General features: G+C 41.4%; 3 protein-coding genes across 4 annotated transcripts; all 3 read left to right on the top strand.

Annotated features, from left to right (window-relative positions):
- The first annotated feature begins 611 nt into the window (after positions 1-611).
- LOC112182548 (protein RDM16) lies at positions 612-5,249 on the top strand. Of its 2 annotated transcripts, XM_024321054.2 has the most exons (7): positions 1,255-1,315; positions 2,014-2,094; positions 2,177-2,292; positions 2,391-2,777; positions 2,866-3,060; positions 3,154-3,314; positions 4,168-5,249. In XM_024321054.2, the coding sequence occupies exons 4-7, from the start codon at positions 2,451-2,453 to the stop codon at positions 5,042-5,044; spliced, it is 1,560 nt and encodes a 519-aa protein (XP_024176822.1). In that variant the 5' UTR covers positions 1,255-1,315; positions 2,014-2,094; positions 2,177-2,292; positions 2,391-2,450; the 3' UTR covers positions 5,045-5,249. The 2 variants fall into 2 exon arrangements, with proteins under 2 accessions (XP_024176819.1, XP_024176822.1); XM_024321051.2 differs by having other exon boundaries at positions 612-1,315; positions 2,014-2,292.
- Positions 5,250-7,589: 2,340 nt separating this feature from the next.
- Positions 7,590-10,282, top strand: LOC112182547 (ABC transporter G family member 6). The gene has a single exon (XM_024321050.2). The coding sequence runs from the start codon at positions 7,776-7,778 to the stop codon at positions 10,020-10,022; it is 2,247 nt and encodes a 748-aa protein (XP_024176818.1). The 5' UTR covers positions 7,590-7,775; the 3' UTR covers positions 10,023-10,282.
- A 4,000-nt stretch (positions 10,283-14,282) lies between these two features.
- Positions 14,283-15,107, top strand: LOC112173291. Its single transcript, XM_024310902.2, has one exon. The coding sequence runs from the start codon at positions 14,342-14,344 to the stop codon at positions 14,909-14,911; it is 570 nt and encodes a 189-aa protein (XP_024166670.1). The 5' UTR covers positions 14,283-14,341; the 3' UTR covers positions 14,912-15,107.
- Positions 15,108-17,205: the final 2,098 nt, after the last annotated feature.

Genomic DNA, 17,205 nt, shown 5'->3' with positions numbered 1-17,205 from the left:
AAGAATTTTCCTTGTTATTGTTAATTTTGTTCAAGTTATGCTCACGTGCCAATTCCCAGTACCATAAATGATTAAATGTAACGCTTTAATATCTCCCTCTCTCTGCGATCAATTATAGTGAAACACAACGAGAGGTAAGTCTATGGTGTATCAAACGTAGCCAATAGCAATTTGGGGAACATCAATAATGACTGAGAAGACCAATGTGTTTGACCGGGCAGTCACAACAATCTCGGAGACAATTTGGACAAATTAAAGGAAAGAAGACAATTTGGGCAGTCACAACAATCTCAAAAAGTATTTCGTCCTGAATTGACATTTTTTTACTAAGAAGTAAGAAATAATGCAAGTTTAGGATGACAGAAAACATGTCGCGACAATTACAGCCGAGAAGTCACCTAATTTTAAATCATTTTGGGCCTTGAAAAGAAACTCTGTTCGGGCTTTCCTGAGGGGCTTCGTTGCACAAATATGACAAAGTTCATTAAGAGAAAAGAGACCCAGCCCACTTCACTTTTGGGCTAAATTAGAGTATCCCCATCCGAATTTGGGGCTCTTCGTCTTTTTCGGAGAGATATAACAGTTGCGCCTCCAAGAACAGTTAGATTTTGTTGCGCTCTTCTTCTTTCTCTTCAATCCCGGTTTGGGGTTCAATCCAGCAATTACGGTTTTGCAGAAATAGAGAGAGAGAGAGAGAGAGAGAGAGAGAGCCTTCGAAGCCCTAGCTATGGAGAAAGAGAAATCGAGCAAGCGCTTCCGAGACGAACGCGACCGACGAGACCGAGACCGAGACCGGGACCGGGACCATCACAAGCATCGCAGCGGCCGCGACGCTTCCGATGACCACCACCGCCAACACCGCGCTCGATCGGACCGCGATTCGAAGCCAGAGCGCTCCCACGACCACAGATCTCGCCGTGACAGGTCGCCGGAGCCGCGGGACGACCGGGAAGCGTCGCGCGACCACCGCGAGCGGTCGTACGAGAGGGAAGGGAGTAGAGAGAGGTCCAGGCATCGCGAAGTGAAGCGGGAGAGGTCGGAGGAGGGAGAGGATATGGTGGAGAGGAGGCATAAGAGGAAAGAGAGGGAGAGGAGTGAGGGTAGAGATGGCGGTGTGGATGAGTCTGAAGATTCTAAGAGAGCTAGGGGTTTGGATGAGAGGAAGCGATTTGATGACCGCCGAGTAAAGGAAGAAGAGGATGCTGGAGAATTGGAAGGGAATGTGATTCACAGTGAGGTTAAGGTTAAGAAAGAAGAATTGGAGGATGATGAGGGCTTCACTACCACCCAAAATGGGGGTGCTCCGGTGGGTAATGTGAGTTTTCTCTTAACTTTTTCTGTGCTTTACAATTGTGCATTTGATAACTGCCATTGTTTGATAATTGATAATATTCACATTTAGGTTACATCTTTGGTGGATACATTTAGGCTAGCATTTGTAAGAGTAAGACCTTATAAAACTGTGACGATGATTCTCTGTTGAGAATGATTGAGGAATACATTAAACAGAAGCATAAAGATTGCGATTTTTGAATGGAATTTAGATCAAAGGATTTTTGACTTCTAAAAGCTGCACTATGTGATTGTTAGTTGTAGTTCTAGTATAGGTCTCTAGTATGTTAAGTTAGATTGAATTGACTCTTATGAACAGGACCTGTTGGTATTACTTGCTATATACTCTTGAAATATGAAGTGATAGATGCTAATGATTGATTTGAGTGGTATCTACAGATTTTTAGTTGAAGTGTTTCCTTCCTAAAAAATGTAAGCTGTCTTATTGCACTTTTTGTAAGCATTTTGTATTATTTGACTATGCCTTCATGCGCTAATATTAGGCTGTTAAAAATGCTCTCATTCCTCTGTACGTCATCTCTCCATAGGTGAGCAGTAAGCATGCGTCTGAAGTATCATTTATCTTTATGTCCTTCTGATTAATAATGCTTGTGATATCCCTACCATGATTGAGCTGTCATGAGTATGCATAGTAACTTTGTTTAGTTTTTAACACTTCAGGGTGCCAGTCTGGATTCTACTATGGAATCAAGGGTTGTGCCTGAGACCTCTCCCCCCCCTAGTCATCCCCATCCTACCAAGGTATATTCGATTTCTACCACAAATGAAAATAAGGGAGTTAGTATTACCAGATCTCATGAGGTTCATGGAAAATCTAGTACAGATGGGACATCTTCAACTGCTGGAAGAAGTGGAAATCTACCTCCTGGTGAGTTAGATAAAATTAAGAATCTTCTGGCGAAACGTAAGGAATTGGCTGACAAGCTGAACAAAACGAAGGTAAGATGTTCTCATAATTTGTTTTCATCCTTGTTAACGTGTCATGCTCAACGCCATTTCTTGATTTAGAATTCATTATTATTATTTTCATCTTGCAGTTAGACAAAGCAGCCAAAGCTATTTCAGATGCTAGCGCAAACTTGGGATTGAAGGATGGGATGCAACCTCCATCTGCAAGTACAGGAATGTTGCATCCCCCTGTGCCATCAACAATTAGTGGTACAAGTGGAATGACCGGTCTGACTGGTGAAAAATATGAAGCTGTAAAACTTGCACAGGAGCGGGCTGCCAGGATGGGCTTTCGCCATGACCCAGAATTTGCTCCTGTTATAAACTTGTTCCCAGGACAGGTGGCAACAGATGTTGTTCCCCCTCAGAAGCCTACCAAGGCCCCTGTTCTTCGACTTGATGCCCTCGGAAGGGAAATAGATGAACATGGAAATGTGGTCAATGTGACTAAACCAAACAACCTCAGCACTTTAAAGGTTTGTTACTATTCTACCTGTCAGACTGTTGCCTCTTATATTGTGGATATTTATTTTAATGTTCTTCTGGTTTTTTTATACGTTTCAGGTCAACATTAACAAACAGAAGAAAGACGCATTCCAAATTCTTAAACCTGAAGTCGATATGGATCCTGAATCAAATCCTTTTTTTGACCCGAAGATGGGCATTAATATGACGAAGATTATGAGGCCAAAGAGGATGAACTTCCAGTTTGTAGAGGAAGGGAAGTGGTCAAGAGATGCTGAACATATGAAGTTGAAGGTAATATCTTTCTGTCTCTTTTAACACCTTCTGAAATGTTAGTGAATTTTATACCAATCTTTTACCTAACTTTTTTCATTTCACTCCCTATAGAGTAAATTTGGGGAATTACAAGCAAAAGAGCATAGGGCGAAGCAGGCCCAGTTGGCAAAGGCAAAGGCAGCACCTGATACAAATCCAAATTTGATAGAGGTAGCAGAAAGAGTCATCACCAAAGAAAAACCGAAGGATCCAATTCCTGAAGTTGAGTGGTGGTAAGTTTACAACTACTTGTTCCATTATGCTGTGATTTGCTTAATGATTCTTCTTTTTAGGGTGCTTGGTTGAATTGCATCTTTTTAAAATTATCCAACATGGGGACTGGTTCTGTTTTGTTTATAATCTTTGCCTTGATATTCTTTCTAGTGTGGGATTCATATCTTTGGCTTGATATTCTTTCTAGTGTGGGATTCATGTTAAAGTACTGTTACATGTTATTCATTCCTATTCAATTTAAGTGTCTTGGATTTTATTTTCTTGTCCTGATCATAGATTTCTTTCAACTTTTTAAAAGCTTTTGTATCATCTTGATAATAAGAGCTTGTTTATTGTATGTGAATCGTCTCTCTGCTATGCTGATTTTGGAAAAAATTAAAACTAAATCATGATCCCCTTTTTTTTGTTTTTTGAAATAAAAATCATGATCGTATAGTATAGTACTATAGTATCATGGATTTTATTTGCTTTGCTCTGCTTATCATAGATTTCATTCAACTTTATACTAGCTCTGTATCATCGTATAATAGTGATAGTCAAAGTTTAAAATTGTAGGCCACTTTTCATGTTCTTTGGTTGTAATTATATCTCCTGCTGATTCATGATCTTTGGTTGAAAAAGATTCATAATTTTGGTTGTAAACGAATTCGTGGCTTGTCCCTATCTCCTAATCTTTGACCTTGTTGAATGGCATTTTTCAACTGTCATGCTCTAAAGAAAAGTATGGTCTTCTTTGTTTATACTATATACTTATTTGTTTATTTTTAAATTAGATTTGCATTAGTTAAACTTTAGAAATTCTGTTATATTTTTCAAAAGATGATTCCTAATTATGGTTGAAAAAAATTTCAGGGATGTGTCCTTTTTACAATCTGGTACTTATGGTGAGCTTGTTGATGGTAGAATACCTGAAGACAGATTAAAGTTGGACAAAATCACCATCTATGTTGAACATCCTCAGCCCATTGAGCCCCCTGTGGAGCCAGCTCCTCCGCCACCTCAACCATTAAAGTTGACCAAGAAAGAGCAGAAAAAACTACGCACACAGCGTCGTCTTGCTAGAGAGAAAGATAAGCAGGAGATGATTAGACAGGGTCTGATCGAACCCCCCAAGTCAAAAGTTAAAATGAGTAATTTGATGAAAGTTCTTGGCTCCGAAGCAACCCAAGATCCAACCAGACTGGAGAAGGAGATCCGGAGTGCAGCTGCTGAACGTGAACAAGCTCATATAGACAGGAATATTGCCCGCAAGCTCACACCTGCTGAGCGCCGTGAGAAGAAAGAGAGGAAGCTTTTTGATGATCCAAATAATGTGGATACCATAGTCTCAGTTTATAAAATCAATGATCTATCTCATCCAAAGGCCCGCTTTAAGATTGATGTTAATGCCAGAGAGAATCGGCTGACTGGATGTGCTGTGATCTCAGATGGTATGAATGTTGTGGCTGTTGAAGGTGGAAGCAAATCTATCAAAAGGTATGCAAAGGTCATGCTTCGGCGCATAAACTGGGCTGAGGCTGTGAAAGAGGAGGAAGACGATGAAGAAGAAAATGATGATAAGCCTCCTAACAAGTGTGTCTTGGTGTGGCAAGGAAGTGTTGCCAGGCCTAGTTTCAATAGATTTTTGGTTCATGAATGCATGACTGAAGCTGCTGGTCGAAAGTTCTTTGCTGATGCTGGCGTTGCTCATTACTGGGATCTGGCAGTCAACTTTGCAGATGATGACTAGTAATTGGATGGAGAGGCTGCACTCATGGAAGTACTTTGGTCAATAAAGTAGTTGTTTGCAACTGTACTGGGATCATTTATGATATTTGCATAATGCCTATTTTCACTGAACCATTCTATCCATGTTGTATCGTCACATATTAAATTTGCCTAAATGAGTAATCTTTGCACTGTTGGATGCTTTCATTACTCATGTAGAGTTTTTTGTTCAGGGAATTATATTATGTTTGTTACTCTGGCATGTCCTCTTTCTGCTCTTTAGGTCTTTGGTGAAGTATATGCTTACTCATCGAAGGTTGTAACTGGTTTCCTTCGTGTACGGGTAGTTAGAATAGCGCCCCTTAATCTGTTATCAAAGCCTGTCAGTCAATCCAGAATGCAAGTGTTATGGCCCTCATGCTCGACAAGGAAGAAATGCGAGTTCAGATCTGCCCTACTTCACAGGGCAAGAGATGGAGGCCATAGATGCTGCTGTTCAATCAAACTATCATCTACACCCTGGAGATGTAAATATCGTCATTAGGCTCGGACCCATTATTACATTAAAGCCTTTGCATGCCGGAAAGTTCTGCACCATAACTTATTGCTCTGAATCTATGACCAAATGCCATAAAAGCTTAATGTACTGGAAGTTCTCGAACGCCAAGATTGGAGACCACAAGAAATCCAAGACAGTGATAGCGAAGCAATAATGCCAGAGGGTTTTGAAAGACTGGTGGAAGAAGAAAAGGGAAACTTGAGTAAGGTATCTAGATGGGTGCATATGCCCGCATGCTCATGCACACGTTGATTTCATAATTTTTCTGTTTTGACTTTGAGGACTTCCATTGCTAAGACTCCCTGTTTTATAGGTTTGAGTTAGCTTATAGTTCGGTACGGGATAGGTAGCCTAGCTATTTTTAACTACCAAGCCCTCTAATGATGAAATCTATCTATGAATTTTTTTTTTTTTTAATAAATCTATCTATGAATATTGATGAACCATAAATTGGAGGTAAGATCATTTGGTCCATATCCATGAAATACTTTGGGGGCTAAGTATTTAAAAAGGGTTCACACTTCAGAAAGTTCTAATAGCTTTTAATAGAAGTAATCTTCGGAAAAGATTGAAATGGACTGATGTATTAATACATTAATTCTTTGTTAACGACAATATATCTTTTAAAACCGACTAGTTCCATGCCATGATCATAACTTGATCCAAGTACTGCTGCAAGTTAGCTATTCTACAAGTAGTAAATTGATTGGATAGATACCTGAAGGTAATGCTTTGCTTGTTTTAGCTAAATTTCATTGTTTTTTAAGGTCATGCTAGTGTAGGAAGGGATAGAACGAAAAGCAATAAGACAAAGTGCTTTACATATATTCACTTTGCTTACCCAAATTTCACACGTTTGAGGAAGGAGGAGGAGCAAAATTGCTAAAGTAATCTTGCAATTTTGGGGACTTCAAGTATCAAAACTTGTTTTGGACTTATTTCTATGTCACGCAATTTTTCATGTCAAGTGCAAACTTAATCCTTTGGACTAAAGAAACCCCACAAAATGGTACATTTTGAAACCAAATGACTTGTTAGCTAATGTCCAAACAATACATGAATGGTACATTTTGACAACAAATTAATGACTTGTTAGCTAATGTCCAAACAATACACGATTCTATGTGGAAAGAAATATTTTTAGTTGGTTTACCATATTTTCAACTATAACCCACCTTTCATTATCAAATATTCTTTTTAAAACGTGTTTTTTTTTAAAAAAAAAAAAAAATTATATAAGACTCAATGAGCAATTTACTTATTGGCGGCTGAAAGCAATAATCAACGATATACACTCATAACTCTTATTCAGTCGGAAGATATTAGGATTTGTTTTTTTTCTTACAATGAACTTTATTGTTGATATTAAAAAACTCTTCGGTAATGTACTTACCTAAATGGACATTTACTTTCAATCTTACAAGTTACATCGATTGAGAAATACATATCTAAACTGATAGTTCCAACTTTACTTTTCCCTTTCAGTTGTGCCCCACAGAATGTAGTTCAATCCCACCAACTAGGCCTCCAAAATTGAAGCCAGGTTTAATAGGGAAGACTTCAAATCTCAATGCCTTAACCTACTCGATTAAATTTGCAGTACTAAATTGCCTAGTAGCCCCAAAGGCCCCCATAATAAATCTTGAACCAAATACAATAACCCTCATAGCTATCTGCTTGCTTACGTAAATTTTGATCAACACCCAACCTAATTTGAAGGGAAAATGAAACCCTAAAGACCCATCACGGCATCACGCCATGTGTCAGTCACCGCTCGCCAATGGATATCTTCCACGTGTCATCTCTTCTTCTTGTTTAAGTAACTGGAGACGTACGAACCTGGGTATATTAGGCGTTGTAGGTCACCTCCCTTCAAAAAAAAAAAAAAACACACAGAATCCCAAAAAAACCTAACCGTAAACCCTCACACAAGACGACCTCACCATTTGGTTATATTTCTATATATTGAAAAACCCTACGCCATAACTCCATAAAGCTGAAGATCGAAACCCACACGCAGCTTCATTTTCTCTTGATAGAGAGAGGTACGGTAGACCTCCATCACTTTCCTCCACTCCCGCCTCGTTTGGCTTCACCTCCAAACAGCCCCCTGATTGATGCATTATTAAGAGGAATTGATACCCCTATCCAAAAACGGCCTTAACTGTAACAGACCACCCTATAAAACCCTGAAATGTCTCGGGTAGCAGCAGAGAATCAGATATCGCCGTTTTTCTCTATGGAGCTCGACGAATTCCCACGCGCCTCCCACGGCGCGTCACCCTCACTCGGCCAGCTTCTGAAGCACGTCGGAGATGTCCGTAAGGAGGCCACCGGCGACGGCGGCGAGACTCCCATGCATCACCACCAGGTGCTCGACATGAGCGACGAGACTCTTGAAAACCCTAGGTCGCTTCCGTTCGTGCTCTCGTTCACTAATCTGACTTACAGCGTCAAGATTCGCCGGAAGTTCAGTCTTTCCGGGATGTTAACTGGCCAGAACAACCGTCTCGGGGCTGCGACGCTGTCGGAACCCGTCGGAGGGGAGAGCCTGTTCACGAGGACCAAGACGCTGCTGAACGACATCTCCGGCGAGGCTAGGGAAGGAGAAGTGCTGGCGGTGCTCGGCGCGAGCGGTTCCGGCAAGTCGACTCTCATCGACGCCTTGGCCAATCGCATCGCCAAGGGAAGCCTGAAAGGAAAGGTCTGCCTCAACGGCGAGGTCCTGGAGTCGCGGCTGCTCAAAGTGATCTCAGCTTACGTCATGCAGGACGACCTGCTATTCCCGATGCTGACGGTGGAGGAGACGCTCATGTTCGCCGCCGAGTTCCGCCTCCCTAGGGCTCTCTCGAAATCCAAGAAGAAAATGAGGGTCCAGGCACTGATAGACCAGCTCGGCCTCCGCAACGCTGCCAGCACCATCATAGGCGACGAGGGCCACCGCGGCGTCTCCGGCGGAGAGCGCCGCCGCGTCTCGATCGGAATCGACATCGTCCACGACCCGATCATCCTCTTCCTCGACGAGCCGACCTCCGGCCTGGACTCAACCTCCGCCTTCATGGTCGTCAAGGTCCTCCAGCGGATCGCTCAGTCCGGCAGCATTGTGGTCTTGTCCGTACACCAGCCGAGCTACAGAATCTTGGGCCTGCTGGACCGCCTCCTCTTCCTCAGCCGCGGCCAAACCGTTTTCAGCGGCTCGCCAGCTCAGCTTCCCTCCTACTTCGCCGAGTTCGGGCGGCCCATACCCGACTCCGAAAACAAAACCGAGTTCGCTCTGGACCTCATCCGAGAACTGGAAGGCTCCCCCGGCGGGACCCAATCCCTCGTCGAGTTCAACAACTCCTGGCAGACCATGAAGCACAGCGATCACTACCGCTCCGCCACCGACATACGACACGTCGTTCCCCTCCAAGAAGCCATCTCCGCCAGCATTTCCCGCGGCAAGCTCGTCTCCGGCGCCACCAACAACGACGCCAGCCCCAACTCCATGGTCCCCACCTTCGCCAACCCCATCTGGATCGAAATGGCCGTCCTGGCGAGACGCTCCATGAAAAACTCGAGACGAATGCCGGAGCTGTTCGGAATCCGGCTGGGCGCAGTGGTGGTCACTGGGTTCATCCTGGCCACCATGTTCTGGAATCTGGATAATACCCCTAAGGGAGTCCAAGAACGCCTCGGGTTCATCGCCTTCGCCATGTCCACCACCTTCTACACCTGCGCCGACGCCTTACCCGTCTTCCTCCAAGAACGCTACATCTTCATGAGAGAGACCGCCTACAATGCCTACCGTAGATCTTCGTACGTTCTTTCACACTCTCTAGTGGCTCTTCCGGCGCTGGTTTTCCTCTCCGCCGCGTTCTCCGCCATCACATTCTGGGCAGTGGGCCTCGACGGCGGGCTGTCGGGGTTCCTATTCTACTTCCTCATCATCTTGGCCTCGTTCTGGGCCGGAAGCTCATTCGTCACATTCCTCTCCGGCGTCGTCCCCCACGTCATGCTCGGCTACACTATAGTCGTGGCAATCTTAGCCTACTTCCTTCTCTTCAGTGGCTTCTTCATAAACCGTAATAGAATCCCGGACTACTGGATTTGGTTCCACTACATGTCACTAGTGAAGTACCCCTACGAGGCTGTAATGCAGAACGAGTTTCAGGACCCGACTAAGTGCTTCGTGAGGGGTGTACAGATATTCGATAATACTCCGCTGGCTTCGGTCCCGGCGGCGCTGAAGGTGAAGCTTCTGGGCAGCATGAGCGAGACGCTGGGGATGACGATTACGAGGACGACTTGCTTAACAACTGGGAGTGATTTATTGAAGCAGCAGGGAGTTACTCAGCTGAGCAAGTGGAATTGCTTGTGGATCACGGTGGCGTGGGGGTTTCTGTTCAGGATTCTCTTCTATTTTTCGTTGCTGATTGGGAGCAAGAACAAGAGGAGGTAGAAGAAGATGGGTCGTCGTTGTCGTCATGCATGGAAACTGTAAGCTTAGCTCTAGCTTATTGCTCTCTAGCTCCGTGTTTTGTTTGGCGAGAGGTGGTTGATGATTTTTATGTTTTAATTGTTTTTTTTTTCCTTCACAGTTTTAGAATTTGAGTTTTCCATTATTATTTTGAACTGTTTTGGTGGTGCCTCACCGTGCATGTACAAGTACAAGTGTTACATATATACTTCGCAAGAATTAATAAGAAACTATTTCATTCATATATATATTGCTCTACTCTATCTGATCGATCTGCTTGTACGTTCTATACCGATTGTTTTTGGCTTCTGAAAGATTTGTTGGCAAACCATATGTGATTTGTTGAACAACGATATGTTTGTGATATGCATGCCATGTGATTTCATTTATTGCTGATTTTGTCAAAAAAGCGAAATGGGACATGAAAACAATTTATATGAAATTTTTGCGCATTTATTTTATTTTGCATTTTACTTGGATCGGATGATCGATCGACAAGGGAGAAAATCCAAGAGGACAGGACCTAGCCTTCAATTTTTGTGGACTTCTTTTGGATGGTTATCTTCGAAAATATCCTTAAGTAAGATCAAGGACGAACCCAATGATTACCTAAATAACCCTTACTAGAATATGGTAAGTAGTATGAAGTTATTATTTTCATACTAGATTGTCTGGTTACATAATGTAACAGTACGTCAATGCATGTGATGTGTACTTACTTAAATTGGTGACAAAATCAACTTCAAAAGTTCGTTAACGTGATTCAAATCCTAATTATCAATAATTATTAGTGCCTAACATATCAACTGCGACATTACACGAGTAACTAATTTATCTAGCATTCCTCATTGGGCAGACTCCATTGACATTGATGTGGAATTTTGGAGTTGCTAGATCGAGTTGTTGGAGAATTTAATTTGAGGCACATTACACAGTACATGATGCTGAAATGAAGTAACTGCACAGCTTAATTTTCGTGTCTGTTATAGCTCGTCTACTTCATTTAAATAAAGTTGCTGGGATCTTAATTAATTTCTCTTATACTTTCTTGCATGGGGAAACCTGGTAATCATTCATCAGTAGTCACTAATATTATTGGAATTTGTAAGGCCGCTTGAAAATATATGGGTCCATATCTATGCTTGGCCGGTTCTGCTTTTTCTCCTGTGGCCCTCTTCATGATTCTTCAATTATAGGGCTTTGCTTCTTCAATCATATACAGCAAGACCCATTTAATTATACCAAATAATTCTCAACCTCCTGAAATAGCAACATTTGCCGATGAAATATTCTCGGAAATAATTTGATTTCGATCCAAAACTTGGGTTCAGTTCGACTGTTCGATTGTTTCGATCCAAATAAGTTCTTGTTGAACGAAGTTCATGGAATGCGATTTCAACACGTTCCTTTGGGAACAGACATGGTATTATTTGTGCATTAAAACTTCCATTGATCTGTTGTTATATCTACCAACGACCAAGTAGCTGCTGCCTGCTGGTAGGTTGAGGATATTTGAGTAGCGAGTGTATGGAGACTTAAGGGGAAGTGAAAGAAAATATCTCGAGCTAAGAGCTAATTGCTCGTCAAACATTGTACATGTTAATTAAAGTTTCCAACTTGATTTCGTGTTTTTTCTTCTCCATCGTTCTCATATCCTGGCATGGTTTACTCTCGTATTTATATATTGGTTATATATATAACTTCTTTCACACAAGATGCATGTGATCGCTCATGTTACTGTTATGAGATTAAATTCGTGTTTAAACACTTGTATAGGTATGCAAAATATTCGTGTTACATAAAATCGGGAAACACAAAAATTCATTTTTGGTTAGCGGTTTGAGAATTGAGTGCTCTACTAGCAAAAGAATAGTTTATGGAATTAACCAAATAGATAGCAAAACTTGCATGTTAAGTTTACTATCCATTTCTTGTATATATATCAATTCATCCATCAGTTATGGCATTGAAAATTTGTGAACTGCATGCATAGAAAAAGGCTTAATGATAGAATAGGACTTGAAAGAAAGTGACCACATAGTTCCAAATATTTATTGAACAATTAACCAGACATATATAAATGTTGTTGAGTTGTCAAAATCACCAATCAATTCTTTCATTGGGACAATCTATTAGATTGATTTTATGAAACAAGTTCATAAACCATGTACTTGGCTCAATACCGGAAGTGAATGCTTTTCTTGGCATAAAAGTTTAATTATAAAAAAAAAACTCAGAGCAACATATGCGCGCATGTGTTAGGGTTACATCTTAATCCCTAAGAATATCCATGTGAACCTATTTATTGTTTGTCTATGTGGTTAACCTATGAATGCTTTAGTTCTTGTGGTAGGTAGGTAGCTAGATATATATCATCTTACAGCCTAGCCCAAGTATAATTATAATTATAAACACACGCACACATACAAGGATTAAAATATCGAATATCGAGGAAATATCGATGGTCTAAAAAATAGAAATTTCAAAAATTTCTCACAATATTCTCTTGGTAAGTCAAAGATATATCGAGACCCTAAAAAAACAGAAATATCACGGAAATTTCGAAGATATTATCGATTTTTCGGTCCTTCCACACACACACAGATCAATATCACTTTTCTTTTTGACAGAGAAACACACATCATATCAGTCACTTGATCCCTTGGCCTTGTCAACCTATGAATGCTTTAGTTCTTGTGGTAGCTAGCTAGCAAGATATATATCATCTTACAGCCTAGCTCAAGTATAATTATAAACACACACACACACATATCAGGGCATTTCTAGTGAGCGATTCCTTTTTTTAGTCTTTTTTTAGGGATCATATTTTGGCATCTCAACCGTTCAGTTTTTAGGTCTTAATGTGTAGATCACCTCTGCAAATTTTCAGCCAAATTGATTATCGTTAAGACCTGAACCATTCATACATATTATTGTAAATCGCAGTTTTGAATACCTTAATAATAATCAATTTAGCTAAAAATTTGCAGAGGTGAACTACACATTAGGATCTAAAAACTGAACGGTTGAGATGCGAAAATATGATCGAAAAGTTTGTCAAATACCATATCCCTAAAAAAGATTTTAAAAAAAGGATCACTTAGTAGAAGGGCCCTATATATATATATATATATATATATATATATATATATATATATACATGCGGGTTCCAAGCTACGACGACGGCGCGGGGCTGGCCGGAGGGAGGCCGGAGGCGTCCCAGACCTCTTCTGGGCGGCTTTCGAGGTCGGAGGAGGTCGGGCTTGCCGGTCAGCCACCTCACCTGCAGTTGCAGGTTCTATGCAGCACCGCAGAACCGTCGCCGGCTACTCCACCGCACCGCATACCCCTCCGCACGACCCCCGGCGTCCCTCCGGCAAGCCACGCCGCGCCGTCGCCTCTCGATCGAGGCCGGAAGAGCGACGTCCACACTTTTTCTGGGTTGCGGACGTCCTCTTCAGAACATTTTCGTATATATATATATATATATGTCACTTTTCTTTTTGACAGAGAAACACACATCATATTAATCAGTTGAGCCCTTGGCCTTGTCATTATACAATCTAATTAGACTTTCTTTGACTTAAAACAAAACGCTCATATCAGTGCTTTACTTGTTTCAACATTAGTTGGCAGTTGGCATACTTCCATAAAATCATATGGAGTTTCTGGTTGCCAAAATGGTAAACTGGGTTCGCATTTTCCACACAATCTTAATTATATGAACCAAATCATTCTCATATGCCAACCGATCATTAATTGAACAATAACAAGCCTAATTCTGGTAGTATGACATGTTTCATCAATATGATACGTATAACTGTATCACGCTGACTACTCAGATTATCCGTACTAAACTACTAAATAACATGTTAATAGACCGAATTTTGATAGGTCTCTAATTCAAATAACGTGAGTCAAATTTAATGGTTCCATGTGACTATCATTTTCATATATCCAAGTTCAATAGCCGACCGACCATAAGTTAACGAGATGGACACGAAGTTGATGTGACCAATAATAACCAGTTTCGGTTTGGTACTAAAAATTCCCAGTCGAATGATTTTTCTCTCGAAATTGGGGGTGGGATCCAATCCAAGGTTGAATCCCATCTTTCACCAAGAATTCAACAGTACAAATCAGGCCACTGGTAATGACATCAGCCCATAATTCCCCCTGAAAAGTCGATAGCCCAACCCAACAAAAAAATTAAGTTTGATTTAAATTGCAAAATTTTAAGAAAATAGAAAAAATTATCCAAACCAAACCAGAGAGTGAGAGAGGTGCAGAGAATTAAGAAAATGGCGAGCCTATCACCTTCTTCATCTCCGCGACTCCCAAACCCATTCCCACTCTCATCACCACCCAAAACCCACAACCCCAAACCCCTCCTTTCCTTCCCCACCCGAGCCACCGACCCGGAAACACCCCCATCCGACCCGGCCCCGGAGTCCGGCTCCGACTTCGACGACCGCCTCAGCCAGGTCCGGCTCCGCTACCGCAGCGGCACCGGCAAGAAAGCCGAGGCCCGGAAGACCAAGAAGTCCAAGTCGTCCGGGTCCGGGTCGTCCGGGTCCAACGTCTTCCTCCCGCCGGTGCCGCTCAAGGAACCCGTGTCGGGCGGGTTGAAGGTGGACTTCGGGTTCAGCCCGTATAGCGAGCGGGTCAACGGGCGGGTCGCGCTTCTGGGTTTGGCGGCGTTGCTGCTGGTGGAGCTGGCGACGGGGAAGAGCGTACTGAAATTTCATACGCCGCCGGTGGTGCTCATTCAGGTTTACTTTGTGGCGGCGGCGACGGCGGTTTATATTAAGTATGAGAAAGAGAAGGTCAGTGTTTGGCCTCAGTCTCAGTCTCCACCACTCAAAGAATGAATGAATATATGTGATTGATCTGTTGTGTATTGATAACTTGTTGTGTAAGTTTGCTTCATATTCATGAAAGATCGATCAAAGTGAAAATTTGACAGAAAATTAATGTTCACATAGTACAAGCATGGATTCTATTGCTACTACAAAACCTGCATTGATCATATATATGGAAACGCTTGGCGTGATTTTTGTTTTCGAATTTGATTGTTCTTTCTTTCGCACCATTTGCCAGAAATTAGAATCAGAAATCCTGTCAAACAATGCGACTTCTTCTGCAATATGATAATATTTTCGAGCATAGTTTCCATTTTTCCAATTTCACTCGAGGTTAGTAAACAGGGCGTAACTTAATTGGGATCAACACAAAATGCATTAGGTGTTTAACAAAGGGTAACTGGTGAGTAGTGATTAACAAGTTAAGAATTCCGAGACCAATTTACTTTGCCTGACAAACTGAGCAACTGAGATGGATGACATTCCATAAATGGAATACTAAGCCATCATTTGTTTTTCAGAAGTGACATTCCATAAATGGTATACTAAGATTTTAGTCTTAGAATCTTAGCTTAGGGATCTCCTAGAGATTTAGTGATGCTAAATCAAATGGTTGTTTGAATATGTGTGCACATCCGCCTATTTGCACATCCCAAAACGCCTGGCTCGATACCTCTGAACGAAAAACTTTCTTTATAAAAGATGCTCCTCTTCATCTCTTCTATCTACCCTAGCCCGATTGGAGATGTATCAAGGCTTGTACATCAAACAAAGTGAGAGCTGCTCATAAACCAGTCTGCTTCGGGTTTAAGCTTTTATTCATCCTCTTGCTCTATCCGGGTTCCCCAATTTCCTTTGAAATTGATTCTAATACTTGGTAAGACCACTGTACAATCAAGTTCCTATCTTCAATCTTTTAGGCCCAAAACATTTAAACAACTGTCTACTCATTGAGAATTTCTGCTATACTCTGCATGTTTGAATTCATGTAAACTTCTTGGCATACAACTGGACTTGACCAAATACTCTTTCATCAGCTCTCTTTCCAGTTGAATTCCTAAGGGAAAACTCACCTGGTTGGTCTTTGGTGAGTAACATGCTCTCTTAAACTCTGTTTAATTAGGTTGTTGTTGGGAATTCTTATAAAATAGGAAAGCATAGTTGTAACATGTATTGACTCTCAACTTAATCACAAACTTCTTGTTATTTTTTTAAAAAAATTATGTTTTGATATTATTATTTTATTTTTGTGTCCCAAAAACCCTAAGTTTTTGGCTCCGCCACTAACCACGACTCTCCCTTATCCTAAAAGCATCGTGATTCTTAAAATATTTTTTGGATATAGAAATCCTACACGTACATATATAAACCCTAACCTAGTCGGCTCTCTAACTTCAACCGCTCTCTCGCAAGCTACAATATCATAGGGTTTGCTCCATTTGAATTTACGTCTTCGAGAGTGAGATCAATGTCCCATGCCATGGGAGCAACAATTAGTAATTATCAAACAAAGAAGGACTGGATGAGTCTTCATCAAGATATTGTCATCTGTTTTGCAGAGCAAATAGTTTCCATGAAAGATTTTTTTGCTTTTGGAGGAGTTTGCAGATCATGGATATCAGCTGCGATCAAGGAATACTCTAATAGAGGATTAAGATTGAAGCATAAAGTTCCGGTCCTTCTCCTTCCAAAGGAGATCAGCGATCCCCTCGACAAATATTACAGCCTGACAAAAGGAAAGATTTACCAACTTGATTTACCAGAAACTCGCGGGAAGACGTGCTATTCTTTTCCCAAATTGAGTTGCCACCTCTGCCGTGTAGCTCTCCCTTTCTAAGTGATCGTATAAAGTTTGCCTTATCTTCGAGCCCTTCTTGGACATCGGATTATGCAGTCATGGTTCAAGGAGAATATGGTTTGGCAATTTACAGAACAGGATACAATAATTGCAGTCGGACAGTATTAAAGACGATGGGGAAATTCAGGGATACAGTTTATTATAAAGGACACTTTTATGTGGTGGACTATGAAGGTCGTGTTTTTGTTTGCGATGTGGAAGATTCTGAAAATGCACACTTGAGACTTGTTGCTCCAGAGATTCCAAAGGAAATCTTAGGCCCTATAACTCATATTAAAAGGCTATTTTTAGTGGAATTACCGGCTGGGATCCTTTTCATAGTTGTGTTTCTTTGTTACACATCTACACTTGGTCTAACTGATGGTTGTAAGGTGTTCCAGGTACCATTTGTTAATGGCAATAGTTCGTGGTCCAAATCAGAGGTAATGAATTTGGGAAATACAAC

Source organism: Rosa chinensis, chromosome 1 (assembly GCF_002994745.2).
Source record: "Rosa chinensis cultivar Old Blush chromosome 1, RchiOBHm-V2, whole genome shotgun sequence".
Classification (NCBI taxonomy): domain Eukaryota; kingdom Viridiplantae; phylum Streptophyta; class Magnoliopsida; order Rosales; family Rosaceae; genus Rosa; species Rosa chinensis.
This window is presented reverse-complemented; position numbering and strand designations above follow the sequence as displayed.

Coding starts and splice junctions, on each gene's coding strand:
- LOC112173291 (XM_024310902.2), top strand. CDS start 14,342: ATGGCGAGCCTATCACCTTCTTCATCTCCGCGACTCCCAAACCCATTC.
- LOC112182547 (XM_024321050.2), top strand. CDS start 7,776: ATGTCTCGGGTAGCAGCAGAGAATCAGATATCGCCGTTTTTCTCTATG.
- LOC112182548 (XM_024321051.2), top strand. CDS start 728: ATGGAGAAAGAGAAATCGAGCAAGCGCTTCCGAGACGAACGCGACCGA. Junction 2,293..2,390: donor ACAAGCTGAACAAAACGAAG/GTAAGATGTTCT, acceptor TTCATCTTGCAG/TTAGACAAAGCAGCCAAAGC. Junction 3,315..4,167: donor ATTCCTGAAGTTGAGTGGTG/GTAAGTTTACAA, acceptor AAAAAATTTCAG/GGATGTGTCCTTTTTACAAT.